The following is a 25,012-nucleotide window of genomic DNA, read 5'->3' as shown; positions in this document are numbered from 1 at the left end:
TGATCTCATGTAGATTGGGCCGACGTTTGTGGCCATTTCTAGTTAGGCTTACAGTTGGACAATTCTCTTTCAATTCTTTAGAAAGTGCTTCTATACTACATTTTATAACCCAGCTCTTGGAATATGTGTATAATTTAAAACCGGATTTAAACAGCTCAGCATCTTTTCTCCTGACCTTCCTGGTTTGCTTTTTGGTCTCTAATGTCATTTTACAACTTAGCTCTTCACAGAACAGCTGAATTTATAGTAAGACTAAATTACCACGAACTGACCACATATTCTAATCAGATTTCTAAAGGTAATTGGTTGCACAGAGTTTTATTTAAAGGTTTCAGAGTAAAGTAAGCTTAGCAGAGAAGCATATCTCTCTTTTCAGTTTTATTTGTTCGTGCAAAAGAAAACATTTAGTTTTCCCTCCACATCACAATTTGCTCTACATGATTTTGGGCTAATAGAGGAAATCCCATTAAAATGCTAGATGGAAAAGAAGTTTTTGTATTAATGCTCTATTAAGAACCACTGATCTCTTTTACAAGGGTTTTAAGACACTTTGCAATAAAAGGTTAATTGCTGATATTTTACTGGCAACTTCAATAGTTGTGCATTGTATCTTAAGTTCTCTTTTGTTTTTTGGTTTTGTTTTAGGCAGAGAAGAAAGCCAAGCTAATGTCAGAGCTCAACATAATGAAGGACCTGGAGAAGAACGAGACAGAAACCCAGAAAGAGGAGGTCTCGCTAATTAAACACCCACAGCCTTCAAAGCAACAACCTCAGCCTCAGCCACACAGCCAGCCTCTGTCCCAGCCTCAGTATCAACAGCAATCACAGCCGTCTCCGCTGCAGCAACAGCAACATAAGCAGCCACCACAGCAACAGCAGCAACCTACTGACCCAGCCTCCCCCCCTGTGGCAACCACCCCTGAGCCCGTCGCCATCGAAGGAGAGGAAAAAACGTCCCCAAAGTCTGCAGACACTGAACCTGAATATGAGGTAAAATTATTCAGAGCAACTTGGCTCCATTTGACCTAGAAAGATTTTCAACTTGTGGCTGAAATTGATCTAAATATGGAATCCTTGTTAATCAATATTTTACAAACTGTTTTTAGGATTTTTAAACATTTTTGTTGGGGTGTCAAAAGGTTCACTTAGGCTTAAAAAGACGGTCTTTGTGTTTTACCTACAACAAATGAAATGAAGCCAAAAAAGTGTTTTAGTCCATAAGTGCTGTGCAAACACCTCTGAGCTCTGCAGGATGCCTATCAATAGTTTAGCACAGAGAAGTTCCAGCGTCGCTATCTGGTGCTTTGAAGCTATATTAATCCCCATAATCCTTTGTGTGAACCATAAAGGCTCACACAAAGGATCTTAACGTGTAGTTTATCTAGTTTGTTTATGAAAACATATCCTGCCCCTCTTGGTGTGGACAAGGCCCTAAAATGCTGAGATTTTTCAGTTTTCCAGCATTGATATTAGGGCTGAAACATTTAATCGTGATTAATCGATTATTGAATCGTCAACTAATTTAGTAATCAATTTATCGTTAACTGGAGTATAGAGACTGTAAAACATGACTTAAGTGAACAGAGCAACCCACTCCGAGCAGTAATGATACCAAAATAAAAAAAAAAAATAAAAATTGTGCATTTAAGATGAAAAAAGCATTTTCATCTGTCAACGTGCTCTATCCTACGGAAGAGCATTAGGGCCACTGGAAAATAAAAAAAGTTAACTGATTTTAAAATTTTATTTCAGTTAAGTATGGGAAAAAAGTCAGAATTCTGACTTTAATCTCAAAATTCTGACTTTTTATATTGTCAGAATTTAGTCAGAATTGGAAACGCTAATATTTTCCAGAACGTTTGCCGTAAAGACGGAGACGTAAAATAAACGTGAACGTCCACACGAATGCATGAAAACGCTGCAAAATGTATGCCAGGCCTGTAAGTGGCGCTGTGGTGCCAAAGCAAAAATAAGCGACGAAATGTTGGGCATGTGCACTAATATTTATACATGGTTGCCCTGCGGGTCCATTTTCGTGGTTCAGTCAAATTCAGGTGCTGAACTATGTGGTCGATATTGCTCTGTTCTTCCTGGAGATATTCCAGAAGAAGAAGATTCTGTTGTAAGCCCGACAGCAGGGTGAGTAGCATTAGCAGCAACCATTCAACACAGTACGGCGCCATTGTTGTTGTGATACTGTGTCGCGCATGCGTGTTTAGAGGCGACGCTATGACGCATGCGTGTAAAAAAAAAAAATGCGGTTAGAGCTTAAAGATGGAAACGCGAGAACGGCGTTTCAAAATCTTCCCACTCTGAAGGCTGAATAAAAAAAAGATTGTTTACAGACCCCCGAAATGCCGGCTTCGTATGGATGAGAGGCTGGTTTGGTGAAAAATTTGTGCGTTTAGGCCAGGGGTTGACTTCATGTGGACGGGGCCTGAGATTTAAGTCAGAATTCAGAGAAAAAAGTCAGAATTCTGAGATTAAAGTCAGAATTCTGAGATTAAAGTCAGAATTCTGACTTTTTCCCCCATACTAAACTGAAATAAAATTTAAAAATCAGTTAACTTTTTTTTTTTTTTTTAGTGGCCCTAATCCTCATCCGTACTATCCAGAACTCCTCAAGTGGAAAAGTTTTAGTTTCACCTTGTTTCCTTTCGTAAACACTGTTCTTCAAGAAACCTTTTGCTATCAGATCAATTTAAAAAATAAATTGACAGATATGCACTATAATCATTAGTTGCAGCCCTAATTGATTTACAACTAAACAGTTTCTTTTGTTTCTTTAATAAGTGAATCTGGGAGACTGTTTGATCTATAGATGTTTGGCTGTTTACTATTATTTTGTGGATTAATTAAGCTTTATCAATTAAATTAAAACAAGCCAGAGCATTTAAGATTATTTCTTTTTATAAACTGAAGTAAATTACTTGCATTTTTGCCTTTACTCTTTTACAACCTAATGCTTGGTGCTTGGAACATATGTTTGTATTCTTGTAGCTGTTTTCTTTCTTTTGTGGCTATCCTTTTAAATTAATCCCTGTGTGTTCAATAAAGGGTTTTTTATGAAGCTAGAGATTTTGCTTTACTGCATTTTAAAAAGGTTTTTTGAATATAGACTTTAAAATAGACTGTATGATGTCTCAGTTTACTAATATATAAAAATTTTTATTTTTTTTTTTATATACTCTAATAATCCCAGAGGGAAATTACTTCTCTGCATTTAACCCATCCCCTTGGGGAGCAGTGGGCTGCCATTGTGAGGCGCCCGGGGAGCAGTGTGGGGTTAAGGGTCTTGCTCAGGGAGCCAGAGTGGCAGTCTGTGGGAGTGGGGGATCGAACTCACAACCTCAGGATTCAAAGCCCAATGCCCTAACCACTAGGCCACCACTCCCCAATTCATCTTTTTAATCAAATTTATTTTGTTAATTCTTCTTTTTATTTTATGTAACAGTCTGCTCTTTTTTTAAAAGGAGAAAAACATTGAGATCTAAGCTGTTTGGAAAGGCTTCATAAACAGGCTCAGAAGTTAATACAGAGTGGATGATTTGTGTTGTCTTTTGGCGGCAGGACGGCCGCGGTTTTGGCATCGGCGACCTGGTTTGGGGAAAGCTGCGAGGATTTTCTTGGTGGCCAGGCCGCATCGTATCCTGGTGGATGACGGGCCGGAGCAGAGCCGCTGAGGGAACCAGATGGGTTATGTGGTTTGGAGACGGAAAATTCTCAGTGGTGAGTTTTCATAGCAAACAGCAACATTACTGGCAGGTGATTTTTCTTTTGGCCTTTTGAAAACAACCTTGGATTAAGTGATAACCACAAGGTTTAAAGTGAGCTATTATTTGTGCCTCATGTTGCTCGTTTAAAATCTATGTGTTAATGCAAAGTCAAAAAATATTTGGATCAATTTTTGTGTATTTTTTACAGGTTTGTGTAGAGAAGCTTCTCCCTTTAAGTTCATTTAGCAATGCCTTTCACCAACCAACCTATAACAAACAACCTATGTACAAGAAAGCCATCTACGAAGTATTACAGGTGAGAAATTCCTGAAAATAACCTTTCAACACTGTTTCACTCTATCACGCCAGATTTTGGTGTCAGTGGTCTATTTCAATTGTCTCAAAACTTTGATCAATGCTCTAAGAATATAAAAGAAGCAAAGATAAAACATAATTTTCTAGGATTCTTACAGTGATCATTACTTACATTAGAAGCTGAGGCCATTCTGTGTGGATTAGAGCTACACTGTAAAACATGCTACATTTACTAAATAACAACAGAGGCTAAAGTTCATATATTATTCATAGTGGAATAACTTTTTTCCAAAGATTTATTGATTTTAAAACAAAACTTTATGGTACTAGTGGTCTTTATTAACAGGAATCAAAGGACTGAGAAAGAACATGCAAGATATCGACGATGGTTTATTCAACCAAATATGTTATCAACATGCAGTATATGAATTTATGACAAATTGAGATGACAACCATTCCTAATAGTTTTTTTTTTTAAATATTAAAATGTGCACAGTGATTTTGTAATTGCACTGGAATGGATTTCCTGGGATATTTCTGCCGGTTGCTTAAAGGAAAAACCTCTCTGAGAATCACCGTTCTGCAGCCTCACCCAGTTATAAACTGTTCCACTGTCTTTTTGTGGTTCTATTTTCCTTTTATAAGTCATTGTTTTTATTATATATTGTATTAGAATCCCTCACCTCTATGTTAAGGACATTGTGCACAGGTTGGTTGTAACGTGTGGCGCATGATTTTTATTTTGAGCAGCAGGCACGGCTCTGTGACAGTGACTGCAGTTCTGCTTTTTTCTTTAATAGAAAAATTTAAATAAGAATTTTGAAAAAAGTAGTCGTTTAATTTTTAATTTTTTTTTTTTTCATAATTTGGCCTGGTTAAATGGGAAAGATTATTCTAGCATGTTCGAGCTTTCAGAGTTCACTGCCAACAGTTTGACCTGGCATTTATATCTATCTTTCTTTTTATTATTAATTGCGGGGTTAATCGAGGTTTTTAAAATTAAACGAACAATTAAAAGATGTACAGTTTAACATTTAATACTTACAGCGCTCATTAGGGTCTTTTTTAGCACTAGTCAGCATGAATATTGTTAGAGTCACTGCTTAGTTTACCTTCAATATAACGACTAGGGGTGCACCGATTGCAGTTTTCTGGCCGATTTCCGATCACCGATCTTTAAAAAGTCTGACCTGCCGATTCCGATTTTTGGTTAATACCGATTTTATTGTTTTTTTGCTATAACCAACACTGTGTTACAAGATCGCAATTCACTTTCAATGTTACAATCTTTTCTTGAAAAACATGCCATTGAACATTAGCCTTGAACCATTATAAACTGGTTTTAACTGCCCATGAGGTAGAGCCTTGACATAGAAATTAATTAAATAATAAATATTAATTAAATAAAACAAACTTAAGACTACAACATTGGTCTTTTGATTTTTTACATTTCAAATAACAAAACTTCAACAAAAGATCAGAGAAAATATGGAATAGCAACTGATTTTAAGACACTCGCGGATTAAATAGATTGGTTAAGATCGGTTTCATACCTAAATATCGGCCGATCACCAATCACCCTAAATTAAGGAAATCGGGGCCGATCGATCGGCCGGCCGATTTATCGGTGCACCCCTAATAACGACTACTTAAAGCTTTACTTCAGAATTATCACTTTATTTTTAAATTGATCACCTTGGGCATCTAAAGGCTGTTTTATAACAGACTGAGTTTTAAAGTTCAATTGGATAAAACAAAGAAGCTGTTGCTCTTCGAATGATCCTCTCTACTTGTGAATGATGATAAATGTTCACCCCGTTAGAAGATCCTTCCTGCCTACGGCTATCAAAATCTACAACTCATTGAAAAAAAAGTTGATTGATTAAAATCACTTTTAATTTCCCTTAGGGATAATCAAAGTATTTTTTCATTGAATAGAGAATTAGGGGACCTTTTGAAAAGCATCATCTTACACTTTTCATTCTTCATTTTAAAGCCGTCAGTTGTTACTAGAACCTGGTGTTTTGATAGGAATAGTACATTCACTGACTGGCAGAGAAAATTGGATTTTTGAGTTTCTGGCAAGACAGTCAGATGTTTGCATCTCTGTCTTAAATCAACATATAACTACTATTGTTGAAATCTTTTCTATTAGCATAAGCAGAATCTATTAGCATAAGCTGTAGAGTTTGAATTAGTTAAAATATATTTGTTTTTTTTTTAAGTCAGAAGCATTTTGCATGCCTCTAGAAGTGTTGTCTACACTGCAAAAAATGGAAATCTAAATAAGTAATTTTTGGTCAAATTAAGTGCATTTTTTCTTGAATTGAGGAGGTAAATGAGACACTTTGCAAATGGAACAAGAAAATTTACATTTAAAATGAGAAAAAAACTATTGCTTTGTCTTATTTCAAGTGTATCTAATTTTCTTATTTTAGGAGTAAAAATACTCATTCCATTGGCAGATCATCTTATTTACCTTCTCAAATCAAGGGTAAATACACTTAATTTAAGACATTTTTTACTTATATCTAGATGTTTTTTTGCAGTGTATATTATTTCGATCTTTCCTTTGAGGAAAAAACAGGATGTAGAAAATGGAAAATGGATACTAAGTAGAAAAGCATATTTTATAAAGAGCTGTTTTAAAATGTTTGGAATATGTGTGCAGGTTGCTAGCAGCCGGGCAGGAAAAGCCTTCACAGCCTGTCCTGACAGCGATGAAAGTGAAACCTCCAAATCAGTGGAAATGTTAAACAAGCAGATGATTGAGTGGGCGATGACAGGGTTCCAGCCCACTGGACCTAAGGGCTTAGAACCACCAGAGGGTAAGAAGGCATCACCTTTAGCCACATGTTGGGAGAGCAGAACTCATTCAGATTCATTTCTATCATTTTCCCCCTGTGATAAATTTGTGTTGAACCTCACCCCCCCTGCTAGAGGAGCGTAACTGCGAGGTTTACCCTGAGATGTGGGTGGAGCCCGAAGCAGCAGCCTATACACCCCCCCCAGCCAAAAAGCCTCGCAAAAGCACAGCTGAAAAACCTAAAGTCAAGGACATCATAGATGAGAGAACAAGAGGTAGGGGACCCAATCTATTACCGTATTCAAGATCCATGAACTCTTTATTCTGTAATTGTTCCCAGAAGCAACATATTGAACAGATGTTCATTATTTTAGAAGGGTAACAGGAAACAAGGCCAGGCTGTTGCTGATTGCTGCGTATCACAGTGTCGCCTACAATTAAAACAAAACTACATTCAGCGTTTTAAACGATAGGAAGCTGCTGTTTGTTTCCACAGGAGCCATATTGACCTAGTTAAACAATTAAAATGTACACACATTAAAATGAAACATGGGCGCCATATACTGTCTTGTCAGGCATGATCTACTTTTCAGGCTTGTACTGTTCTAGTTGTGCGAGCGGATATAGCCACGTTTGCTTGATTCCTCAGTGGCTGTCCACTAGCTGTCTGTCTGCTTTTGAATATTTATATATGTATATTTACAGTGAGGAAAGTAAGTGTTTGAACATCCTGCTATTTTGCAAGTTCTCCCACTTAGAACTCATGGAGGGGTCTGAAATTATCATCATAGTCCACTGTGAGAGACATAATCTAAATAAAAAGTCTAGAAATGACAATGTATTTTGTTTTTGTATTTATTGGTAGGATGCACCTGCAAATTAGTATTTGATTACCTAAGAAAATCAGTGTTAATATTTGGTACAGTAGCCTTTGTTTGCAATTACAGAGGCCCAACATTTACTGTAGGTTTTTACCAGGTTTGCACAGACTGCAGGAGGGATTTTGGCCCACTCCTCCACAAAGATACTTATCTTCCCCTCTCTCTCTTTCTCCATAGGGGAGTGGTGGTCTAGTGGTTAGGGCATAGGGTCCTGAGATTGTGAGTTCAATCCCCCACTCCCACAGACTGCCACTCTGGGTCCCTGAGCAAGACCCTTAAAGGAATATTACACCCAAAACATGATTAGCCTTCATTTTCTCACCCCCCCCATGCTGAACAACACACTGGAGTACTTTTTTGATATCTCAAATGCATCTGGAGATCTGGGAGGCTTCTTGCTGTCTGCTGACATTCAAATAATGGAGGTCTATGGCGTCCGAGGCAGAAAGGTCCATAAAAGTCCACAAAAAACGTGTCAATATTCCTCCATACTGCTCGTCCAATGTATTCCAAGTGTCCTGAGTGGGTAGCGTCCATAATTTACTTGAAACGAAGTCATTTAGAATGTTTTTAGAGCATAAACAATAGTGTATAGGATTTCCTGAAAGCGCTACACGAGTCTACGGAAACCACGGCAGACCAAACCAGACGAAAGTGCGCATTCAGCTCAGCAAAGAACTCATGCTCTTCCTCAACACTGAAGTCCTCAGACATTTTTCTTTCGTTGTTTCTTTCTTTGCACAGGTAAACAGCACATTTCTTCTTCTACGCTTGCATTATCGGCAGAGCAGACGCTGAATGCGCACTTTCATCTGGTTTGGTCTGCCGGCTTCCGTAGCGTTGTGAACGCGCTTTTAGGAAATCCTATACACTACTGTTTATGCTCTAAAAACATTCTAAATGACTTCGTTTCGAGTAAATTCTGGATGCTACCCACTCAGGACACTTGGAATACATTGGACGAGCAGTATGGAGGAATATTGACACGTTTTTTGTGGACTTTTATGGACCTTTCTGCCTCGGGCGCCATAGACCTCCATTATTTGAATGTCAGCAGACAGCAAGAAGCCTCCCAGATCTCCAGATGCATTTGAGATATCAAAAAAGTACTCCAGAGTGTTGTTCAGCATGGGGGTGAGTAGAAAATGAAGGCTAATCATGTTTTGGGTGTACTATTCCTTTAACCCCACACTGCTCCCTGGGTGCTGCACAATGGCAGCCCACTGCTCCCCAAGGGGATGGGTTAAGTGCAGAGATAAATTTCTCCAATGCAAGATCAATAAAGTTTAGGAAAAAAAATATATGTGTGGGTGTGTTTAAGGTGAGCTTAAAGTTTAAATGCTTAACTGTTTTTTTTTTACCCTCTTTTTTCTTTTTTCTCAGAGCGGCTTATTTATGAAGTGAGACAGAAAAGCCGCAGCTTAGAGGGTAAGTTGTCGACATAGATCCTCCCCAGATGCATCCAGACGTTTCTCACTAACCTGAATCATTAAAAGTCAACCTTATCAGAAAGTATGCAGCTATTCCTTTAAACTCCTAAAAATTGAACACCGATAAAAACAGCTAAGCTTTGTCTGTCTTTCTAACTGATTTGTTTCGGCTAACCTGTGTCTTTTCACTTCAGTGTTGTATCCACACCTCTCTGACGTCTACCTGTTCAACTCTGCCTCTCTTTCCTCTCCATCCAGACCTCTGTATATCTTGTGGAAGTTTAAATGTAAGCCTGGAGCACCCTCTGTTTGCTGGAGGAATGTGCCAGAGCTGCAAGGTGAGAAATTGCCCGCCAAACTTCTTCCATGTGTTAAAATAGCCTCCAGAAAGTGTAAAATAAAGGGTCAGAATTTAAGGATACTTCATGGGATTCCAAATATTTTATTGTTCCTTTTTTAATGCTTTCATTTTTGTATTTTTTTGCTTTGCAGAACTGCTTCCTGGAATGTGCATATCAATATGACGATGATGGTTATCAATCCTACTGTACTATTTGCTGCGGCGGGCGAGAGGTACTGATGTGTGGAAACAACAACTGTTGCCGGTGAGGGTTTAATATCTTAATGCAACAAGCTTACATGGTTCTCAGCCTCATATATCCATTTTTTTCCTCTTGTCTGCTAGTTAGTGTTGGTATTTAGGGGTAATTAGTATCCTAGCAACAGTAGGCAGCGTTGAATGTCTCTTCATGAATCAGGAAAGTGGTTCCAGAGGTAAACCAGAGCTTATTTTGTACATTTTCAGTAAACTCCTCTGGGAAATGATTCTGTTGTAATCAAAATTACTCTCCAGGAAAGCAGTTTATTTAAAAACAACAAAAAAAATCACATCTTTCCACTTATTGCCCAAATACCAACAGCCTAGTTTATTTTTTATGTTTTTAAATCAAGCATTGATCAGGACTGATAGCGCTGCATCCCATCAGGCTTTTTATACATTTTAAAGATCAAAGAATTGATTATATGAATAAAAGTAACTCGGCTGCTCCGTACCCTCACTCTGTGGTATTGCCGGTTGTTCTTGAATGAAATAAGTCATTTGAGTGCTGAAGCCAAGCTTGCGACACCAGAAACAAAAACAAAGTGTTTTTACGGTGCGAACAGACGTCTTGATGGTCAGCATCTCTCCACCAGAAAACTTAAAAAGTTAATCAGTTAATACGATCCAAGGGCCAGACCAGACTTCTTTCTTTTTAAATACTGGTTTTTAATTCTGTCATCAAAGTCTGGATACTTTTCATATCTGGAAAACAACACGGAAGATGTAAAATTTTTATAATTATCAAAAACAATTGTGTATTTAAAGGGGTCATAGAACAAGTTTACATATCATAGATGAATAACGACAGTTCCGTGGGTTAAATGGACGTACAGAGAAGTTCAAACCCCATCAACACCTCCTTTCTCTGCAAATCTCACAATTCTTAACTCCAACCATAAAACGGGCGAATCCAAACGAAGCGCCGAGTTAACGTAAACTCTGGGATGTTGCTTTATTCAGTTCTTGCCTTGACTTTTGTCACGCCCCAAAATTGACATACAGACCAGCCCACTGGTTCACTGGAACCAAGGGAGGGGGGGTAGGAAGTGTCGACTGCTGGGCTGCTGACTGGACCGGACCTCAGCAGAGAGCCATGAGCCGCCCGTCATTAACTTGTGTCCAGGCTACCGTCACCGGGGCGGTTTCGGACGCTCCGTCCCCCTCTGGCTCCCTGCCCCCGCCCGCTGGGGTTCCCGAACCAGCTCCAGAGCTGACGGCTCGGTTCGAGTGCTCGGTGTGTTTCGACTACATGCTGCACTGTAGTCGACCAAAATCCCGGACGATTTTGAAATTCCCCCCAGACATTTTTTTAGGTATAAAAAGTGGGACATGTCTGGGAAAAATAGGACATCTGGTCACCCTATCATATCAACACTTTGATGTTTCAGTGAGTGAGTGCTTGTTGCTAGCTCATCTAAATGGTAAATGGCCAGTACTTTTATAGCGCTTTTTCAAGTCATTCCCACATTCACACACACACTCACGGTGGCAAGCTACATTGTAACCACAGCTGCCTCTGAGGCTTGAACCGTCAATCCTTGGGTTTCAGAGCAAACTCCTACATCCAACGCCACTGTCGTCCCATATATGAAATATTCATGATCATACCATAAAAGGAAGAAAACCTGTCGTTTCATTCTAGGGCTTTTAACCAGGCTGCATTAGAGCAGTTACAGACCAAACAGATAAATGTTTACAGTTTACATCTAAATGAGGATGTTTCCATCATTTATTAGGTGGTTTTCAGCGTTTTATGAGGATATTTGGTATTTAATCTGATTAAACGCTTCAGTTTATATAACCGAATAGAGTCACATTGGGTAAGTTTAGTTACTTTTTAGCTGCAGTGTAGCTATAAATTTAGAATCTGATTCTCCCTCTGTATCTGACCTATGATCAGTTTTCAAACGTGTTTTTTTTCTCTGTAATTTAATCCCACCAGGAGTCATGAACTGATGAACTGATCATCAACCGAAAGTTTAAAATCCTGTTTTCAGCCAAAAACGATTGATTTTTGTTGCATTTGGATCTCTGCGATGTGTTCAGGTGCTTCTGTGTTGAGTGTGTGGACCTCCTCGTTGGTCAAGGAGCCGCCCATTCTGCCATCAAAGAGGACCCGTGGAACTGCTTCATGTGCTCTTCCAAGCGCGTGTTCGGCCTTCTGGAGCGCCGCGAAGACTGGCCCTGCCGCCTGCAGCTCTTCTTTGCAAATAATCACGATCAAGATTTTGTGAGTAGTTTGAGCTAAAGTTTTAACGTTCCAGAAAATGCCTGACAGAGGAGTTGGTGCTTCCTGTCCTGACTTTCCTTCAAATAGGCTTTTTTTTTTTATTTCAGGATCCACCAAAGCTTTACCCCCCGGTCCTGGTGGAAAAGAGGAAGCCCATTCGCGTTCTTTCCCTCTTTGATGGCATAGCTACAGGTTTAATATCTTCATTTCCTTTGTCAATCTCTGAAACCCCAGCAACTTCTTAAATTAGTCAGGTACTGTAAAAACCCACAGCTGTGTGAGAGTTTTCTTATTTGTTGCGCTTTGTGCAGGGCTGCTGGTTTTAAAAGATCTTGGCATCGAAGTGGATCGCTACATAGCGTCCGAGGTGTGCGAGGACTCAATCACCGTGGGGCTCGTCCGGCATCAGGGGCGGATCATGTATGTTGGGGATGTGAGGAATGTCACACGCAAACATGTGAGTCAAAGAGCTTCGCCTTGGGGGGGATTTGTCGATTTAAACTCCACTAACACTGAATCGTATTTACAGTTTCTTGCTGAAGTATTTGTCAGTTTATTGCACGGCAGGCAACTTATCATTTTTATGACGTGTTGGAATTTTCTGTGACAGACCAACACAAACAAGCAAATAACTGTAAAGAGTTAATAAAAAAAGTTACATGATATCAAAGTATGATGATATTACGCTTTGCAGCGCTGGTTAATTCACTCCAACTCGTCTAAACTCGCATTTTTCAACATTTAAAACATTCACTTAAAACTTGTGTCATTTGAATGCAAACAAAGCTAGTGTGTCATGTAGCCCAGTCCTGTCAGCTGCAGCCCACCTCACCTTCATTTTCACAATAACAATTCAGGTCAGATATAGCGCTGGCGGTAAGGAAGGAGGTAGGAAGACGATGCAGGATCCTTCTTATCTCTACATAGTGGATTTAGCATAGGGGACAATAGTTTAGCCCATAGGAGCTGGCTGATGTCACAGGCTGATGTCACAGGCTGATGTCACAGGCTGATGTCCACACCTTTATTTTTTTAGGTTTTATAGTAGAGAGGTTCAGCCATTCGGTTCATTGGTGTAACTTTAGTTCTTTCTCTGGAGGCTCTATTTCCCATTTTGACTATAACTAATGTGCTTTTCCATCCATTAATGATGTCTGTAAAGTCTGAAGGCCGTCTGGATTCAGCCCAGTAGTGCAAAGTTCCCTTCCTGCTCAGTGTTCTTACTGTTGACACAGCGAATGGTGAAGGAATAGAAGCTAGGAACAGGAGGGAGGAGCTACAATTTACGCAATTACAAATCGGCCGTGTCCTTTAGAAAGTGTCCTGAACTTAAAGGGGAATGCCGTTTTTTTTTTACATTGGTCCCTTGATTTTACGTTCTTCCATCATGTTCTACTCACCCATATGAGTTTTGTGTCATTTGGAGCCGTTCTGAAGATATTCCGTTAGGTTATATCCAAGTAACGTCTTCCTATGGGCAACGACTTGAAGAAACAAACTAAACTGTTCATCATTTATTCTTTATGGTACGCCAGCATTCAGAACAGGTAGGCCAATCACTAGGGCTGGGTATTGTTAGGAACCTCACGATTCAATTCCATTTCGATTATTGCTGTTGCGATCCGATGCAATTCAATTCGATTCAATGCTGATTTTTGAAGCCGTGTGACTCCAGGAGTTTTAAAGGAATAGTACACCCAAAACATGATTAGCCTTCATTTTCTACTCACCCCCATGCTGAACAACACTCTGGAGTACTTTTTTGATATCTCAAATGCATCTGGAGATCTGGGAGGCTTCTTGCTGTCTGCTGACATTCAAATAATGGAGGTCTATGGTGCCGAGACAGAAAGGTCCATAAAAGTCCACAAAAAACTTGTCAATATTCCTCCATACTGCTCGTCCAATGTATTCCAAGTGTCCTGAGTGGGTAGCATCCAGAATTTACTCGAAACGAAGTCATTTAGAATGCCGTCTTCACCTCTGTGTACAGTGCCAACAGCGCCCCCAACGGTCAGGAGGTGAATCGATTCTGAAGGGCGCCCGCATCGATTATGAATTTTAGGTGTAATAATTGGGATGCATCGATTCTTCAATTATTTTACCCACCCCTACAAATCACTGTCCCCCAGACATCCACGGTTATATTTTTTAGATTTATATTTTTATAAACAAAGTAGAGTGTGTATGACGTCATCCACGCACCGGACTGGAGTTGTGACAGGCAGCCCGGGCCACAGGCGGCTACGCTCTACCTCTTATATATTTGGCCAGCTAATCTGAATCGAGGGAGATCATCTGTGGTAGCAGCACTAGACATCTTCCAGGCATGTGAGGAAAACTAGCAGCAGTTCAGCGGACAGGAAGAATGAACGGTAGCCGGCACGAGAGGATGACGTTATGCACGCACCGCTTTGTTTTAAAAACATATAAATATAAAAAATATGAATGCTGGCGTACCATAAAGAATAAATTATGAGTTGTGCCTTCAACTCGTTGCCCAAAGGAAGACGTTACTTGAATATAACGGAATATCTTCGGAACGGCTCCAACTGACACAAAACTAATATGGGTGAGTAGAACATGATGTAATAACGTAAAATCAAGGGACCAATGTAAAAAAAAATGGTGTTCCCCTTTAATGTATTTTCTAAAGTTCTTCATAAAAGTAAGGATTCCAATGCGGAGAGGTCTTTGTTAGGTATTTTTTGTGAAAAGGTCTCAGAATTTTAAGTAGGTAAAGTTTAGATCTGTTGTCCTTTGCGTTAGGCTTGTTTGAAATGTCAGGTTTATAGCCAATGACTTCTGATATGCTGCAGTTGAACCTTAATCTTAACTATATTCTACCCAGTAAATAAAAATTATAATAATTAAAGAGAGAGATTGAATCCTGTTTTCTTTGCACAAGATTAATTTATTTGCTGTCATTGAATCCCCTTTAGTTTGACTTTGTGTTGTATCTTTGCACAGATTCAGGAGTGGGGTCCGTTTGACCTTGTCATTGGTGGAAGTCCCTGCAATGACCTCTCGATAGTCAACCCTGCAAGGAAGGGCCTTTATGGTGCGTTTTAACCCCTTTGCTTTGTGTTCTCCTGGAAGGATTTATGAACCTTTCTCATCTAGATGTATATATATGGATAATAATATCAGAAAGTCATCAGATCACGTTTGTTACAGTGAGGGCTGTTTTTTATTTTGCCCCACAGGAGGAACCGGCCGCCTTTTCTTTGAGTTCTACCGGCTGCTCCACGAGGCTCGGCCGAAGGAAGGAGACGACAGGCCTTTCTTCTGGCTCTTTGAGAATGTGGTCTCAATGGGTGTCAGCGACAAGAGGGACATCTCTCGCTTTTTAGAGGTCAGCTTCTCAAGGGATAAAGAGTTCAATACAGTAAAAAAAAAGTATGCCCCCTGCTGATTACAGTAAGATTAAATAATCTGTCATTTATCAGACTACAAAGTTATTAAAACCAGGTCACAAGTGTAAAAGCAAAAACATGTAAAAACATTTTCATCACGCCCTTATTTATTTGGGAAGATTGAATTGTTTACAAATATTGGTAAGACTCTAGAATTAAGAGGGTTTGCTTTATTTTCACTATGCTGGCAGATCACAGCCCAAAGCTTTACCAGGTCATGACTGCCCCCTTGTGGCCATTTCAGACTCTCACATTCAAATAGAACAGGGGTCTTTTTCTGTCCTAGAGGTCCAGCAGTGGTGTCAAAAGTTCACACATTTGTTACTTAAGTAGAAGTATAGATACTGCAGTTTAAAAACACTCTGGTAAAAGTTGAAACTTGACCTCTTTACTCAAGTAAAATTAAAAGAGTATGTGCTCCAAAAACTAATTAAAGTATAAAAGTATAAAATAACCTTTAAAAAAACATCCAGATGCCACTATATGAATTGAAATCTAATTTTTCAACTGTCTCAAAAAACTCTCTGAGATAGGGCCAAGGATGAGGGAGGTCTTGTTGGTCTCCATCTCCGGATACGCTCTCGCGATTTCGACATGTTTTTCTGAATCCGACATTGTTGCATGGCATAGACAATTCACGTTTGCAGTTTGAAGAACACCTCCTTGCTTCTGATGATTTCTTTTGCCGCTGTCGGCACAGATTTGACAAATAGCTAACCAATTTGCATTATATGACTAGTTTTCACTAGATGTGGATGGTGTCAATGATCTGCATTTGATGGAGCACATGACGGGAAATAAATATTTATAAACATTAAACCGAAGCCAAGAGTAACGAGTAACGTTTGTTTAAAAAATGTAAGTAATAGAAATTACAGATACTTGTGTGAAAATGTAATGAGTAGAAGACAGAAGTAGGAAGAAGAATAAGTAATGGAGTAAAGTATAGATACTTAAAAAGTGTACTTAAAGGAATAGTACACCCAAAACATGATTAGCCTTCATTTTCTACTCACCCCCATGCTGAACAACACTCTGGAGTACTTTTTTGATATCTCAAATGCATCTGGAGATCTGGGAGGCTTCTTGCTGTCTGCTGACATTCAAATAATGGAGGTCTATGGTGCCCGAGGCAGAAAGGTCCATAAAAGTCCACAAAAAACGTGTCAATATTCCTCCATACTGCTCGTCCAATGTATTCCAAGTGTCCTGAGTGGGTAGCGCCCATAATTTACTCGAAACGAAGTCATTTAGAATGTTTTTAGAGCATAAACAGTAGTGTATAGGATTTCCTAAAAGCTCGTTCACAAGTCTACGGAAACTGCGGCAGACCAAACCAGATGAAAGTGCGCATTCAGCTCGGCAAAGAACTCATGCTCTTCCTCAACACTGAAGTCCTCAGACATTTTTCTTTTGTTGTTTCTTTGTTTGCACAGGTAAACAGCACATTTCTTCTTCTACGCTTGCATTATCAAGAGCAGACGCTGAATGCGCACTTTCATCTGGTTTGGTCTGCCGCGGTTTCCGTAGCGTCATGAACTCGCAGGCGCGCGCTTTTAGGAAATCCTATGCACTACTGTATATGCTCTAAAAACATTCTAAATGACTTTGTTTCGAGTAAATTATGGACGCTACCCACTCAGGACACTTGGAATACATTGGACGAGCAGTATGGAGGAATATTGACACGTTTTTTGTGGACTTTTATGGACCTTTCTGTCTCGGGCGCCATAGACCTCCATTATTTGAATGTCAGCAGACAGCAAGAAGCCTCCCAGATCTCCAGATGCATTTGAGATATCAAAAAAGTACTCCAGAGTGTTGTTCAGCATAGGGGTGAGTAGAAAATGAAGGCTAATCATGTTTTGGGTGTACTATTCCTTTAAGTCCTGGTCCTTGGGGCCGACAGACCTGCTTTTATCCCAGCCTCAATACACCTGACCTAAATAAATCAGATTAACAAGCCTCTCCATTCATTTAATTCAGGTGAGATGGAGCAGAGACACTCCACAAAAATACAGGACTTTGGGTCCTAAGGATGAGGATTTAATAGTCCCTGCCTAAGAGGTTGCAATTCCTTAATTGAAGGAGAGATTAAACCAAATTAGCTCTGTTCCCTATGTGTTTGTGAACTGATTTCCTTTCCAACACAAACAATGAGCAAGTTGCAGTTGTCTTTTTACGCAGACGCACATATACCCACGTCTCCTTTGCTACTCCGCTGACTGAGAAGGAGAACAGGAACAAGGGAAGGACTGCAGCCAAGTGCTCATGCGGATGCTTGTTTGATACTCAAATGTTGCGTGATGTAATTTAAGTTGTTTGCATCACCTTTGCTAGAGTTCCTGGTTTGCATTATGGGAAGTGAGTAGGTTTTAACTAAAAAAAAACACATTGTTAGCCTAGGGGCAAAATAAATAAAAACAACACAGCCAACCTTGGAAGCAAAAGTCTGATGACGAGAAAAAAAAAAAAAAGAAATCAGTAAATGAAGTAAAATATTTGCTGAAAAGAATAAAAAAATTTACTGTAAGTGAACTGAAAAGCACCAAACTGTGTGAATATTTCAGTGATTTACATAAATCACCAGATTGAATTACTTATCCTAGCCTGGCTTTAAAAGAAATAGTTAATAAAGGTGTTAAGGTTGCTCAGTGCCACAGTGGGTAGCACTGCTGCATTGCAGCAAGAAGGTTCTGGGTTAGATTCCTGGCCCGGGGTCTTTCAGCATGGAGTTTGCATGTTCTCCCTGAGCATGCGTGGGTTCTCTCCGGGTACTCCGGCTTCCTCCCACAGTCCAAAAACATGACTGTTAGGTTAATTGAAAGGAGGTATGATCTGTGATTTCTGGCTCCGTTCAAGTCTAAATGAAAAGCAGGTGTTTGTCCATATATTGCTGAAAATAGTTCCAACTCTATGCTTTATTCACTTTGAACATCTTCTCTGATACCTCATATGGCTAACCATGAGTCCTCACAGTAAAAGCATCTACATAGTATGTTTTGTTTCATTGATTAGGAAAAAAAATCCCGTTTTTGCGTTTCTGATTCTCCTGTCACTGATCTAGAAATGATAAAGATGATCAGTAAATACTATTTCACAACCGGTTTATCTTCTGTTTTTCACTTTTTTAATGAACAAAAACAAGAATAAAACATCTATAGTGATTGTTTCCATTGGAAGTGATTCTGTAGATGAAGCGCTTGACTTATCAGTTTTGTTCTCTGCATTTATCGTTGCTGTTTGTTCTTTTTGTCTTTGATCACAGTGTAATCCAGTAATGATTGATGCCAAGGAGGTGTCCGCTGCTCACCGCGCCCGTTACTTTTGGGGTAACCTCCCTGGCATGAACAGGTTAGTGGTTGGATTGTCAGGGAGGAGCAAAGGAAAGGATAAACAGGGGATAAATAGGGGCGGCCTATGTAGATATAAGTGTTTTAGTAAAAGCAGGGACTAGAATTTCTCAGATCTGTTTTTATTGGCTCTTATAGCTCTATCAAACTAAAGTGTTCTGGCACATATGCAAAAACATGTTATATTTAACTTTAAGTTTGACTCCCAGATATGGAGACATGTGTTGCTATTTTAGTCGTAACACCTATAAAATGATCTCACAACTGAGACAAAAAGCCGAAATGTGAATGATTCCCGTTACTTTATTCTCTGCAGACCTCTGTCCGCTATGTGCTCTGACAGGTTGGACCTCCAGGACTGTTTGGAGCACGGCAGAACAGCAAAGGTAAAGCTTAAAAAAACTAACAAATAATTCAGTAAAATTTGTTCTGAAAATATCGCTGTAGTGGTTGTCGAATCGTGGCCAACCTGGGTTCGAATGGGGCATGTCTCTCCCTCTCTCTCATACTCTCCTTTCTGTCATCCCACTGTATAAAAAAAACAAGCCACTAGTGCCATAAAAACCTAAAAAAAAAAGATAAAACAAAGAAATTTGTTCAGAAAATAGTTTATTTCTAAATTACTGCTATTCTTATTCGATTTCTACTGTACACAGTGCTTGCTACATGGTAAAGATGTTTAAAAAAAGACGATCAGCAAAGTTTCACACTATATCTATGATTTAATTTCACCTGGAATACATTGATTGATTTTAATTTATTCAGTGGGGTAAAAAATTTCCTTCACTTTAGAAAATACATATATTTTTAACCAACTTAGCTTTTTATCAAATCAACGTTGGTACTGTTGTTGAAAATCCTGCTGTTGCTTGTAAAAATCTTAGTTTTTGTTATATTTTATAATTTCAAAGAGTATAAAGAAAGAAATATCAGATCATTCCTCTCTGCTTTAATCTCTATATATAATCTAGAGTCTAAAATCTTCTATCGTGTGAATTTTTTATTCTGGTTGCTGCAATGATTTTTTTTGTTTTTTTGTCTAGATTTGGCCAAAAGAACCTATGATGACAGTTTTCTGTTTATTCATGGAATATATATGTACATTTTAATAAATGTTAGCATTCTAATAGGATTCCCAGGGTCTCTGTAAGAGAAACAGATCCACAGCATCACAGATCCTCCACCATGCTTAACAGAGGAAATGATAAGCTTCTCAACAGCATAAAGTTATAGCGGGAAATTATCTTTAGACTTTGAGTCTTTTCTATTGGTTGTCCCACATGCCAGTCGTTGTGATGCCCACGTAACGCCGTAATGCATGTTTGTTTCATTGTGGTGCATGCCCACTTATCGGGTTTATGTAAACAGGGAGCTTCGGCAGATTAAGCATAACTATGGTAAATCTAACTCTACCTTCTTTTGACAATTAAATGTCTTCAAACGATGTTGATGGACCCTAAGCAAAGCTGTGTCAGTTTTTTAACGTGGGAGTTTCTTACCCACATTTTGATGCTCTGTTTCACATCCGACCAAGCTGGTCTGTTTTATGGAGAAAAAGCAGACAAAGTTATTGTTAAAATTAGGGGTGTAAATAATAATCGTTTTGTATCGATGCATCCATCCAACAGCCGACGATCCGATGCATCGATACGTCCTCAAGAGAATCGATTCATGTTTTTTTTTTTCTCCGGTCTATTTTTATCCATTTGCTCCTGGGTGTAATTCTCCTCCCGTGCTGCGGTGGCGCTAAACCTATTTTGCCCTCCTACCTCGCTTCCTGGTTATACTCTTACAGCAGTGTGTTGCAGGGAGCTTGACACAGACATTTTTGATTTATGCTCAATATTGAAGCGTGGTCTGTGCTACACGCTGTGGGTCTAGATACGGCCGAGGCGGAGAGGAAGTGGGGGCGAGTTTAGTCCGAAGACGGCGGGACATGAGGGCCAAAAAGAGCGGAGATCTAGGTGGACAAAGGGTCTCAGCGTTCTCGCGCACCTCGCTCTTCTAGCGGGTCAAACTTCACAAGTTGTTTTTTTTTTCGCAATTTCGGTCATAAAAACAAAACAAGCCGGCCTCCTGTCTGCGGTCAGCTACAATTTGGGAGAGGTGCAGCGGAGCGTCTGTGGAGGGGGCGGGGCATCTGGAGCCGAGGTATTGCATTGCACTCATTGCACTGATTATGTGCAGTATTTTGCAGTATTTTTGGATGCAACATTTCTACTTCTGTTATTTGCTGTTGTTTCTAAAAAAAAAAAAATGCATAACGATATTACAGCTTTCATTGATTTATTTCAAACTTGAAACTTTGTTTAGCCTCTAAGGTTAAAAAAAAATAAATAACCGATTAATCGAATCGAATCGAATCGAATCGTGGTGTATTCTTGAGTATCGAAAATAATCGAATCGTTGGGTCAGGAAATCGATACTGAATCGAATCGCCATGATGGATGTAATTTACACCCCTAGTTAAAATACACTGAAAGGAAATTCTATGTTTAGGATTGCGATGTTGGGAGAGAAAACAGCTTTTTTGGAGTTTTCCATGATAATAATATTGACTTTCTTCACTGCAGTTCTCAAACAGTAAGCTTTGGAGAATATTTATTTCATCCCAAAAACGTCCTGGTGATTGTGTGTGGTGGGAAGATAGATATTGCTCCAATCTTTTGACTTCGAGAAATGAGCTTCAAATTACAACTGACTACTTCCTGGAATCTCTGTACAATTTAAAAAATCTAGGAAATCTTTTTCCCTGCTGAATCCACTACAATTAAAGGAATAAAATGTTGTTGTTTTTTATCATAAATGACATAGATACAATAGAAACTGGTTTGTTTTAAAGCTTTTTATCCGTTTAGGTGCAATAAAATTCTGCCAGTACTAATGGCAGATTATTAACTTAATAGTAATCCTGTAATCTCTCAGTAGAAATTGTTTCCTTGATTCAATCAAACAATTTTCAACTTTTTGGGCTTTATATTTTCTCAACCTTGTTATCTGTCCCATGAATTAAGGAAAAATGCTATAAAAAAAAAAATTATAATCCTTAAAACACATCTGAAGCAAGAACGAAATAGTTTTGTAAAAGTATTATTGATTAATTAGTCTTTAAAAGACTAAAAAGGTGATTATTTTAATTTTTGTTTTGTTTTAGTTTGAGAAAGTGAGGACCATCACCACCAGGTCTAATTCCATCAAGCAAGGAAAGGATCAGCATTTCCCCGTCTGTATGAATGAAAAGGAAGACATTCTTTGGTGCACTGAGATAGAGAGGTATGTATAATCAAACATTAAAATTAAAGGCACTCTATAAGAGATAAGAACCTGAAAAAAATAACCCAATTCACACAACAATGAAAAACACTTATGACACAGAAACACATTTGCTGCAGAAACAGGTAGATTTCTTAACAAGATTCATATTTATAATAGCTTTAACCTCAAACTGTTGGAGAGTTTTTTACTGAGAAAGCTGAACATTATCTCTTGAAACATCTCTGGTAGATCTACTACAGTAAAATATGTCCTGGAATGATTCTGCAGCTGAAAGTTTTTAACAGAACATCAAATACAGCTCATTTTTAATGTATTTGAAGTGAAGCACCAGGTCCACAACAATGCCAACATTTTCTCTGACTTATAATTTAATTCTTGTGAAACAGCATGAGAGCTTCTTCCAGTGACATAAACCACTGCGTCATCAGCATACAGCTGAAGGCAAATATTGAGATAAACCTGAGTGAAACTGAAATTATGGGGCTTGAAAAGGATCCCTGTGGAACACCTGCTGCAGTTTCCTTGATTGTGATCCCACTATGACACTAATTTCTCAGAAAGACAAAACTTTAAATGTTAAAGTCAGATTTCTGTTTTCTTATCCTGTTTGTCTGTTGTTGCTCTCATCAGGGTATTTGGCTTCCCAGTCCACTATACAGACGTTTCCAACATGAGTCGACTGGGGAGGCAGAGGCTCCTGGGCCGATCATGGAGTGTCCCTGTTATCCGCCATCTCTTTGCACCACTTAAAGATTACTTTGCCTGTGTATGAGATGCAGGAAATGTTGCCTTTTTAGGCCATTTAGGAACCAGAAATAAGAGCCTTGATCCTCTAATTATACTCTTGGTATAATTTGTAAGCGAAACATTGACATAGATTTCACATTATCTCTTGTATTTGAATTGTAATTCTTATTCTATTTAATTTTTACCTTTTAGCAGTGTTATTAAGTATTGTTTATTTGTTTGTGCAAGCTATACTTATATGAGGGGAATGTTGTTCATTTTTGATAATATCAATCAATATCAATTCAGCGTAAAAACACTTTTAAAAGCGGAACTGTACAAACAGCTAAGAAATAGAATCAAAATACGCTTCTAAAGTTTTGCTCACAATTCTAAAGAGTTTTGTTGAAAAAGGAAAAATTTGTATTGGTCAGACCAACACAACGTTTGATAGAAGCCATTTTATTACAAACATTTGTTAAAAAAAAAAAAAAAAACGCTTTTAGGCATCATATGGCTCCCCACCCAGGGTGGCACAAATGGTAGGGGGGATACGGTAATTGACATGAAGCTACCCGTCAATCAATACAGGCGTTGGCAACTGACCAGTTTGCAATATTTCTCCCAGAGGGAAACACCCATTACCTGCAAGGGCTGGAGAGTTGGAAATGTCAGCTAGGAAGGTACAGTGCAGAGTAATACCCCATTTACACTACCCTTGAAAAACTGTGCCGAGACGGGTCCGAGCTCAGTAACTGACATAACTTATCGTGTGTAAATGGAAAGCAAACTGAACTGAACCGGGCTAGACACAACCGGACCGAGCTAACTGCAGACCAGTTCCAGAGGTGGGCTCGGCTCGGTTTTTCCCTGCCTCGGTTCTCTGATAACAAGAGCGCATGAGCAGAACGCGTCATCTCCGTCTGGCTGCACATCCTGATTCACACTCCATTCCAGTAGATGGCGGTAATGCCCCTCTGGAAGTTGCTTGCCAACCAACACAAAACAGAAGAAGAAGAACAACTATAAACAACAATCGAAATCTTCTCCACGCAACATTTTAAACAATAACACCGAAGTACAGCAATAATAATCAAGCATAACTTTCTGAATGTGACTGGCGCCGCCATTTTGATTTGCTTGATTCTCTCCTTCTTCGTCTTCTTCTTGTTGTGTTTTATGGCGGTTGGCAAACAACTTTTGGTGCATTACCGCCACCAACTGCTTGATTTCCTCGTTCAATAGTGGCAGTAATACCGCAGATCGTCACTAGGAGGAGAGGAACCGAGATAGCGTGATGTGTAAACGGTCGTCAGAACCGAGCTCGGCCTGGTTAACTGATCCGAGCTCGGCATGGATCGGTTTTTCAAGGGTAAATGGGGTAAAGGTGATTTAAAAACGCTTAACTTGAGATACAGTGAACCCTCGCTATATCGCGGTTCACTTTTCACGGTCTCGCTGCTTCACGGATTTGCATCATGCATTGTTAAACTTTATTGTCAAACATAATTAATGGTGGCATGTCGGTTTATAAGGATCTTTTGGCCCAGAAGAAAAAAAAGCGACAACTACCGATAACTATGTTCTTCTCCCAAAAAAACACACCCGCACCGCAGGCTTTTTAAGAAAAAAAACGCCACAGAGCAGAGTCAGGATGCAGCGGCTCCGTCAGAACAGCAGTGAAATACTGTACTGTACACGTCAGTCACTATTTTTCCTACTGTACTTTGTATTTTTTTGATGATCATTTTTCATTTTCTCCCGTTCCAATCCGTCACGGTGGGGTGGTGCTGATCCCCGCAATATTAACTCTTCAGTTCGTATTGATGATTACAATTATTACTTATTTATTTACAGCTATATTATTTTACAGTACAGTACAGTAGTTATTTGTAAAAAAAAAAAAAAAAAAAACAACAACAACAAACGTTTATACCGTACTTTTATTTGTTTAACAAATGCTTGGGCCTGTAAAAAGTTCTTGTTCCTTGATTTCAATGTTTTATGGAGTATTTCATTGTATAATAACTGTAAAAAAAAATAATGGTTTCTATTTCACGGATTTCACCTATCGCGGGTTCTTTTTGGAACGTAACCCCCGCGATAAACGAGGGTTCACTGTATTGCGAATATATAACAGTTATTCTATTTTCAAAACTGAAAATGAGAGATGAAAAATGTTAAAGATGCACAGAGGCCTGCAGCCGACCTCATGAGCAGCAGAACATTGTGATAAACGGGAGCTACTGCTTGTTCTTCTGT

The 25,012-nt window shown here is 39.1% G+C and overlaps 1 protein-coding gene across 5 annotated transcripts in view; it reads left to right on the top strand.

Moving 5' to 3' along the window:
• The window catches only part of dnmt3ab (DNA (cytosine-5-)-methyltransferase 3 alpha b), an 82,798-nt gene extending 59,567 nt beyond the window's left edge, over positions 1-23,231 (top strand). For 4 of the 5 annotated variants that reach the window (XM_038299529.1, XM_038299527.1, XM_038299526.1 and 1 more), the window contains 17 exons: positions 646-990; positions 3,571-3,729; positions 3,925-4,032; positions 6,703-6,859; positions 6,972-7,112; positions 9,102-9,146; positions 9,407-9,486; positions 9,641-9,753; positions 11,796-11,979; positions 12,087-12,171; positions 12,291-12,436; positions 14,950-15,040; positions 15,186-15,334; positions 18,664-18,749; positions 19,065-19,134; positions 21,903-22,021; positions 22,655-23,231. In XM_038299529.1, coding sequence (XP_038155457.1) covers positions 646-990; positions 3,571-3,729; positions 3,925-4,032; positions 6,703-6,859; positions 6,972-7,112; positions 9,102-9,146; positions 9,407-9,486; positions 9,641-9,753; positions 11,796-11,979; positions 12,087-12,171; positions 12,291-12,436; positions 14,950-15,040; positions 15,186-15,334; positions 18,664-18,749; positions 19,065-19,134; positions 21,903-22,021; positions 22,655-22,796 — 2,220 coding nt within the window. In that variant the 3' untranslated portion in view covers positions 22,797-23,231. The remainder of the gene's footprint in view (positions 1-645; positions 991-3,570; positions 3,730-3,924; positions 4,033-6,702; positions 6,860-6,971; positions 7,113-9,101; positions 9,147-9,406; positions 9,487-9,640; positions 9,754-11,795; positions 11,980-12,086; positions 12,172-12,290; positions 12,437-14,949; positions 15,041-15,185; positions 15,335-18,663; positions 18,750-19,064; positions 19,135-21,902; positions 22,022-22,654) is intronic. The other variant, XM_038299528.1, reaches the window with a different exon arrangement.
• Positions 23,232-25,012: the final 1,781 nt, after the last annotated feature.

Source organism: Cyprinodon tularosa, unplaced genomic scaffold, assembly GCF_016077235.1.
Source record: "Cyprinodon tularosa strain WSP-4 unplaced genomic scaffold, ASM1607723v1 ctg430, whole genome shotgun sequence".
NCBI lineage: Eukaryota > Metazoa > Chordata > Actinopteri > Cyprinodontiformes > Cyprinodontidae > Cyprinodon > Cyprinodon tularosa.
Note: the sequence above shows the minus strand (reverse complement) of the source record. Positions and strands in the feature narration are given on the sequence as shown.